This window comes from Trachypithecus francoisi, unplaced genomic scaffold, assembly GCF_009764315.1.
Source record: "Trachypithecus francoisi isolate TF-2019V2 unplaced genomic scaffold, Tfra_2.0 Lachesis_group19, whole genome shotgun sequence".
Classification (NCBI taxonomy): domain Eukaryota; kingdom Metazoa; phylum Chordata; class Mammalia; order Primates; family Cercopithecidae; genus Trachypithecus; species Trachypithecus francoisi.
In genome coordinates, this window is record NW_022681464.1 from 22,367,066 (window position 1) to 22,375,932 (window position 8,867).

The window sequence follows — 8,867 nt, forward strand, 5'->3', positions numbered from 1 at the left end:
ATGACTCAGTAAGATTATAACTGTTCTTTAAAAATAACTACAGCTTCAGTGAGTAAGATTTGGAAAAGAGATCAGAGACACAACTATTTGGAAGGTCAGAACTAAGTAAGATGTAGTGAATGAAAAGAGGAGGAGTTAAATGTGAGCTATATTCAGAAGACAGAATCTACCACTTTCTCTGGACACCATGTGCTTAGGAACACAAAGATAACCCCGTAATAGACAGGAATGCTGTCACATTCTTCTTTGCCCAATGCATGACACAATTGTTGAAAGTATCCAATAAATGTTTAAATGAACTGGATAAATTTCATTTGAAATATCCACAATACATGAAGATAGACAAAAGAAATTATTAACAAAATCCTAAAATTCAGGGGAAAGATCAGGGCTGACATCCTCATCAGAGAAGACTTGCCACTGGGCGAGGCAAGCTGACCAAGGGTGTGGGGCAAAGAGAAGGGGGAGGAAATATGCTGAAATGTACCAACACTCAAGGGGCAGCTGAGAGAAGGGGACACTCAAGTGAGTAGCAAAGAGTTAAAAGTGATGGAAAGAGAAATGAAACCATTAAGAAAATCATCAAGAAATCTGATTTTTAAAAATTAATTAAATTTCTAAGATTTACAAATGAGAGGGACAAGAAATGAAAAGAAAAATATTACAACAATTTCTAATTGCAAGGTTTTGAAGATATAATACATTTTTTTAAAAAAGAAGGCAATTTATTATATATACTTGTTAAAATAAGGGTTTATTTGTTGTGTGGACATTTGGGGTGGTGGTGGGAGTGGAGGGTCACAGTGTCCTGATGTTCCAGGCAGTGACTTAGTTCTGTGGCTATGTCAACAAGGATTTGATGTATGTGCAGATTACATATGTAGTAATTTATTTTTGATATTAAAAAAATGAAGAATAAACAACAGCCTCACTGTATCATGACTCTATGACTGAGCTGGAAAACAAACCCAAAGATCCAATTTCTATTTCTATTTCCTGAAAATTATTAAAATAGGTTCTAATACATTATGGTTAATAGTATCTTAGAAATGCCATTCACCTTCTGAATAAAGGATGGTCCATCCTGTTCCCTTCTATAAGTCAGAAATAATTATGATGATTGACTTTTATTTTTTAAATAAACAGATGCATGAAGAAAAATGGAATGCATGTACTTGTCAAAAATACCAATTGTGCAATTGTTTTAAAAAATCATAATCTAGTTTTCTCTGGACTAATTTACGCTACAGATATGCAAAATAAAGCAATGATAAATAATTGTATCATAAATTATACATGTATATATTTAGGAAAAGCTTACAATTTCTAAGCCTGTCCACTGAGTCTAAATTGCACTGCCTTGGTGAATTCCTCAGATTCTAAAAGTTCCACCAAAGCTAAGGTCTTGGATGTCATTTAAGTTATATATTTCAGCTATTAAAGGCAATGTTCTGACAAGCCCTTTGGTGCTAACCTCAGGGCATAAATTTGCCTTAAAACTACAAAAGAATGTGTCAGAGGGCTATATGTCAATCAACCAGGAGAAGTGCCTATTCCCAATTTAGTGTTGTCACTTGCTGACATTAAAACCAGCAACAGTTAATTGTTACTACTTCAAGTGGGAATACTGAGGGAAGAGGAGAGGTAGGTGTCTAAGTTCAGATTGATAAAGCTGTTAATTGCTACCCCTTTATGTAGATTGGTTTAATAATGAAAACAATGTGGCTAATCATATAATGTTTCTATTTGTTCCCCAAGGGCTCTTCAGGGAAAGTTTCCGTCAGGGCTAGATTTTGGCAGCTACCAACTGTGCAGGGACAAAAGCAGAACAATCAAAGCACTCAGTGCTGGCAAATAGCTGAAAGTGGTTGTATACGGATGCCCCTCCTCCTGGCCCTATCAGGAAGGAGCCAGGATCTGCCACTGATGAACTTTAAAGGAAAAGTTGAAAATGTAAAGGAAGATAATAATTTCAAGCAGAATGTCAGAAGGAAAAGAGGGAAGGAACGAGGAAGAGAGGGTGAGAGGAAGGGACTGAAGGAGGAGAATACATATGTAGGCAACCCGAAAGGCAGGGAATAAGTATGACATAGACTCGGGCCCTCCCTATGCTTCCATGCAACAGATCAATTAAATTCACATCAGTGTGTGTGTTTTTTTTTTTAAATGAGAGGTTACATAGAAAAAAATTATACATACATACACGCACACAGACACACATACACAATACATATACACACATACATATAAACATAAAATGTGTATATATGTGTATGTATGTGCATGCACAGACACACATATATATATTGTCCCAGCCTTGCGTTTTATAGACAGGATGATGATATTGGGGATATCATTAAACCACTCTCAGAAACAGTTACTGGGATAGTCCTAGCTACTGACCAATCTCAACAGGGTATTTTAGGGAACAGAGTGCTCTAAGAAGTCTTACACAAATGTAATGCATATAATTTACTGACTTTTTTTTCACTTTGCCTCATTTGGTAAAGGACATGAGACAGAATTAAATTGTATCATTTAATTTTGTTTTCAGACTCTTTAGTACCAAGTAATGAAAACATTCAGAAACACCCTCAGACCACTGTTGCATCCTCCATCACTGTACAAATGTATGTCATAAGACTTATGACATAAGTGATATTCATTTTGTTTTGTGCTTCTTTGTGTGTGCGGGGGGGAATGGGGAGTAAGTCTTTAATTCCCTTTCTATCACCACCTAACTACAACAGCCCCATAGTAAAACTCACTGAATATTAAAATGGCTTTAAATCCCTCCCCAGTCTGATCACAATTACATTTTCAATTCTATCCCAGTGCCTATGCCCCCAAGTCTTCTGGTATCTAGATTCCTCCACTCGTCACCCCTATCTTCTTGCCTGCACCTCACCTCTGCCCATGTCGTTCTCTCTTCTTAGAATGCTCTCTCTTCACCTGCTTAAACTTACTCATATTTCAAGGCCAAACCAAGTTTAATCTAATCCACTGAGCATTCCACGATCACCACATACCACATAGCTTCTGCCTTCTGTAAATCTGTAAATGAGCACCTGCTTGATCATTCATGTGTCACCTACAGATGGTGTCAGCTCAGTCATCCTCCACTTTTTCTTGTTCCTCTACCAAACTTTATACTGCTTAAGGATATATCTTTTTATCCTCTACAGCATCTGAATCATATATGTAGGAGCCTGCAACGTGTTTAGGGGCCATATTTCACTTCTCCAATGCATTTCAGTGAAGTTTAAAAATCACTACCTTATTAAATGTTGAATTCAATCCCTTTATCAGTTAACTTCTCTGTAGTGAAATTCCCTTCCAGGTACAACTCTACAAGTCTAAAAGCCACAGTACACCTAGAAAATAGCCCATTTCTGGCATCTAAGAAATCATCTGTTACCCAGGAATTTGAAAAAAAAAAAAGAAAAACTTAAGAAATAATCAATTCTTAAAATCCACTTTCATGTCAGCAGGAAATAAAAAATTAACAACCTAAACACCAGGTCTAAGTTCACATTACTCATTCTTTCAAGTACATTTTTATTCAGCTTGAAACTCATATTCTTTCTAAATAGGCATAGAGATCATTAAACTCTTTTTTATCTTTCAAACTGTAAAACAGAAATCTAGGTTCCATGTTTGAAAGAAGAGATGATGAAGTATAGATATAAAGAGATGATGCTATGTGCAGACCACAGAAAATAGCTGAATCAAACCAACTGAAATTTTAGTGATTAAAAATAAAACTACATTTGCAAAACTGTATTCGCCAGGTTCATGATCCAACTGCATTGTCAATTATGCTCTTGTGTACCTTTGCGGTGACCCAAATCACATGCCAAAATTTTTCAGCTCTTAAGAATGCCTGATTATAACCTAAAATCAAAGTACCATTAACACGGTGAGAAAATGTCAATGGCAGTACACACCCTCTCCCCATCACCATGCTTATCACTCCTGAAAAATTGTATTTATTTCTCAAATACAAAGACAAAAGGTAAGGCAACCAGTAAATTACACAATTATGAATTGCTTTTTAAAAATTTTAACAACTACCAATACCATTCAGCTTTATTTTATAGAAACCCTAACAATTTATTTAGAATGTAATGCATTATGCAAAACAATCTACACTGTGCAAAACATTCACACAGATTTCCTTTATTAATTAAACGAAATCTGTGTGAATGTTTTGCACAGTGTAGATTAATTTTTAACACAATATGATTCACCAAATTTTAATTGATTTAAAACCTGCAGTAACCCTGCTGTGTCGTAAAAGGTTATGTGCCTGTTTTCTTCCAACAATGAGGTGAATTTGTCATTAAAAATTTTTTACCCAAAGGTCACCTTGAACTACCAAGAAACACACACACACACACCACACACACACAGAGAGAGAGAGAGAAAAAAAAACCAACCAACAAACTAATGTTCATTATCTGTGTGAATGTATCTAAACTACAAGTAAATGAATCAGCCATGTTACCAAGCACAAAGCTATTGAAATAGTTAAGATTTATTTTCAGGTGTCACTGAGACTAAACAAAGATTGTAAGGAATAAAACAAATAAAGGGAAACTCAGGGAACAAATTAATACATTAAACTATTATCTTAAAAGCAGCATTCCCTATAGAACAAAGTGATGAAGATATCAAAAAGCACTTCTCAAAGCAATATTTTTGCATGTCAAAAAAAGAATTAACCTAGAATAAATATATAAATAACAGTATGTTCTGTGTTAAGCCAGTAACAAAGAAACCCCTTAGTGCAGTAAAACAAAGTCCTGTCAAATCCCCATTTTTTACAAAGAAGCATGAAGATCGTTTCACAATGGTTTAAACTGTATTTATAGTAACAGAGTGAAGACTTGAGATAAAAGTCAAAAGGATTAAAGTCAAAGCCCCAGCTCGACATGAGTTACGATTTTGATTTTTATTCTTATTGTGGTCTACAAATATTAAGACAGAAGATACTTCCATGTGATTGTGGGATCCTCTGAGACTCTACAACCTTAGAAGAGCAGATAAAACAGATGAAAATGCATCTGGTTTGGGAGCCGACTCCATATTAAATGGCAATGCGCAAAGTAACAACTACAACTGCAGAAGGCTGTGGGGGAGGGGAGGAGGCTAAAGGCTGAAATTTCTGCAACTGATGCAGGGCAGGAGAAAAAAGAAGGGGAAAAAAAAGATGTGGTATTACTGTTTTAAAATGGCAGCCTGTTAATAATCACTGCATTCCTGAAACACAGGCAAATTATACCACCACTCCTTCTTTCATAGAGTAAGCAAGCCTAACACATGTAAGCATTACATACTTCTTTGAGGAAAATGATATAGCTTGATAGCTGCATCTATATCTAAAACACAATCCCTAGAGTTGCCACTCAAGAGTTTACAAATTTGGAAACCATATACTTTTTCTCACAAAGAAAGAAAATAGAAATTCTGTTGTGAACTGGAAAGTCTTAGTTACACTAGAAAGAAATATTCTCTTCCACATATATTTTTCTTTAAGTGAAGGCAAAGCTACATTTATACATAAGCCCTTGGTCATGGTTCAAAATATCTATTTTGCATTTCCTCTCCCCTGATGTCCTATCTTTCAAGAAAATCACACACATGCATGCGCACATACACACACTCACTCCAGCAAGAGAGAGATATATAACATATTCTGCATTAATTGGAAGATCATCATTCATAATGTTAACTTGAGTACTCTCTCTTTAGTTCATTTATTGCAAAAACCACATATTGAGTTATATATTTCTATCCATCCTGAATCTTTACTTTTAAAATCAGGCACCTCATTTAACATTTGATGAAGAAAAGGCTAAAAGTCCCTAACAACAGCAGCAAAATCATCAGGAGCATAGTAAAACACAAAATGATAGTATCTATATCACAGAAATGCTTAAAATATCTTATTTTAATTGAGTATAAAGAAATACTATCCATTATAAAAGTAAAACTTATCATGCAAGTTTAGAAGAGAGTTCAAGTCCATATGCATTCATGTAATCATAAAGAGAAAATGAAAATTAACCAAATATTAATTTGGTTAATGGTGACCAGTTATCACCATTAACCAAATGGATCAATTTCCCCCTTCTTCACAAAATAATAATTAGATAAGTTACTTACACAAATCATACATTTCTGAAAATGACATTTCCAGTACAATTCCTTGCAATTTTATTCAGTATTTGATTTTAGCTGTCACATTTTGAACACATACACATTTATACAACTACCAGGGGAAAAATAAGTTGAACCAAATTGAAAAATTACCATAACTACTAGTTCAATATGTCTGGTTAAAACAGAGACATCTGGTCTATCGTTCTTTTGTGTTGATGACTCCTAGTGTGTCTTTTCCCATCAATGAACTTTTCGAGAGGAAAATCCAACTTTCAACAAAAACCTGTGACTTAGAAATCTCTTTCAAATTCTATCAATGCAGATATATCATTATTAGATCAAATAAAACACAGTATCTTCAAGAATAGTAACATATACTGATTGAATACAAATGGCTAGCTTTAAATTCCATCAGAGTAATGTTATTTATTAAATAATTCTCTGCAGGCAGATATGGCTAATTCATGAATCATTATTTTTAAATATTTATAAATCAACTCATTGCTCACTTGCTTAAAATATACACTGAAGCTCTCTAATAGTACTTGATTGCCACTCCACGAAACCTGAATAATGCATTTTCAGAAGCCTTGCACGTCCCCACACAATTCTGAATTAATGGCCGAGCAAACAATAAGTAATGTACTATGCTCCAGCAAAAACTCAGTGATAACATCAATCTGGCATCTACTTAACACTTACTGCTTACTTCTCACATTTTCTCGACAACTTAGTTTCCTCTTCCAGATGCAGTTCATTAAAGAATCACTATCACCTGCCCATTCATCCACAGCGTGAGAGATTTAGCGATTAACATAATCACAGATAAGGGGAGAAATAACGCTACAAAATTAAGAGATTAAGTAAAGGGACCTGGGCACTCCAGCTACCAATAACTAGATTGCAATTAAAAAGGACTTTGTCACTTCTTCGCTGGGTAATAGGGCCAATTATCTAAAACCCTTTGCTAGAATCCAGATACATACCAGAGCAAGGCCCTTCAACCAAACTCAGATAATTACTTTTGACAAATGTTCTCCTTGAGCATAATGTAGTTACTCAAATGCTTTTCAAAATGACTACAGTTACAGTAAAACAATCTTTACAAAGTCAACCCAATAACATGTCCTACTCCCCCCTCCCAAAACCCCCGCTGCACGCAGTCTGCTTTCTTTTGGCCAATTTATACCAGATAGTAAGTTGGTGAATAAATATTTAATTTATGCAGCCAAAACCCTGAAAGGCTTAGCTTCAAATGTAATGCCTGGCATTCCCGAGACACACTGTACAGAAATATCCTTTTGAAAAATCCTTTCACAGCTGTCCTTTAAAAGAAGAAGATAGGGAGAAAAAAGAAAGAAAGAAAAGAAAAACCCACACATATACATGCATCAAACCAAAGACGCCGACGCCCCTCTGCCAACCGGCATTTCTATAGAGACATTCTTTCGATGATTAAAACGTAAGCTCCGAAAGGTTAAAGAAAAGGAAAAGCAGTCAAGTAACACCGCCCAGGAAGCCAGCAGTAAAATACACCTAGCTGTACACTCTTAATAACCTCCCACTATAAATGACACTGACCCAACTTCACCAAACACACATACACACAGACACTCACAAATTGCACACACGTGCACAGAATGTACACACAAACATCGAGCAGAGCACAATACCTGCAAACACAAACGAACTGGAACCACACAAAACATACACGTATCAGTGTGCACACATAATGCACACGACACGGCACACAGACACGCAACCACCTAGCCCACATGCACACGCCCCACAAGTCCGTATCGGACACACACCGTGCATGCACGTGTAAAATGTTTGAACTCACAAACGCCGAACATACACACAGACTGCACAGAGTTATTGATGAAATTCCGGGGGGTGGAGGGGCCGGGAGGGAGTGGTAATTGCCACACAAAGGTCTCCGGAGCGGCAGAGAGGGAAGTCTAGCGGCGCTGAGCGCTCGGAAATTCACCCGTGGAGAAGGCACAGCCCAGCCCCGAGAGCGAAGTACGGGGAGAAGTGTCCCGGGCGGTCCCGGACGCGGGGCTCCCGTAGATAATCGCTGCGCCCCTCCGCGCGCGCACGCACATACACAGGGGCCCCCAGGCGAGCCCACTCCCGCAGAATAACAAAGAGCAGGAGCCCGGCGAGCGGGCGCCGGCTCGGGCTGGAAGTGGCCGTCTCCACCGCCGCGGACCGGCGCGGGGCGAACTGCGGGGCCGGCGGGAGGCGCGGGCGGCGGGTGGGGGGCGGTACGTACCAGGCGGGCAGCCTCGGCCCAGGTGCGGTCCTTCTTCTTCCTCTTGTCTTTCATGTTTGCATCTCATTGATGGTTCTGATGATGACGTGGGGGATTCCACGGGGTGCTCGGGGTTCGGGCGCGGAGACAATGACCCAGTGACCCGGTGACCCGCACTCGCTCCGCGGGGGGAGGTGCGCGGGCGGCGGCGGCGGCGGCGGGTGGGAGGGATGGAGCGAGGGGGTGGGGTGGAGTGGGTGGGGGCGCGCGGCGGCGGCGGCAGCGGCGGCGCGCGGCGGGCGGGCCGGGGGCGGGGGCGGCGGCGGCGGCGGCGGCGGCTGCGGGGCCCGAGCAAGGGGCGGGGACGGCGCCGGCCGGGCTCGCTCGTGCGGGGCTCGCGCTGCGCCACCGCCGCGGCCGCCGCGGTGACAGCTCCGGGGATGCT

General features: G+C 39.3%; 1 protein-coding gene across 1 annotated transcript in view; it reads right to left on the minus strand.

The window, feature by feature from the left end:
• The window catches only part of ASXL3 (ASXL transcriptional regulator 3), a 171,945-nt gene extending 163,308 nt beyond the window's left edge, over nucleotides 1-8,637 (minus strand). The window contains 1 exon segment of the mRNA XM_033178027.1: nucleotides 8,444-8,637. Within this exon segment, the coding sequence (XP_033033918.1) occupies nucleotides 8,444-8,497 (54 nt within the window). The 5' untranslated portion in view covers nucleotides 8,498-8,637.
• Between the last annotated feature and the right edge of the window lie 230 nt (nucleotides 8,638-8,867).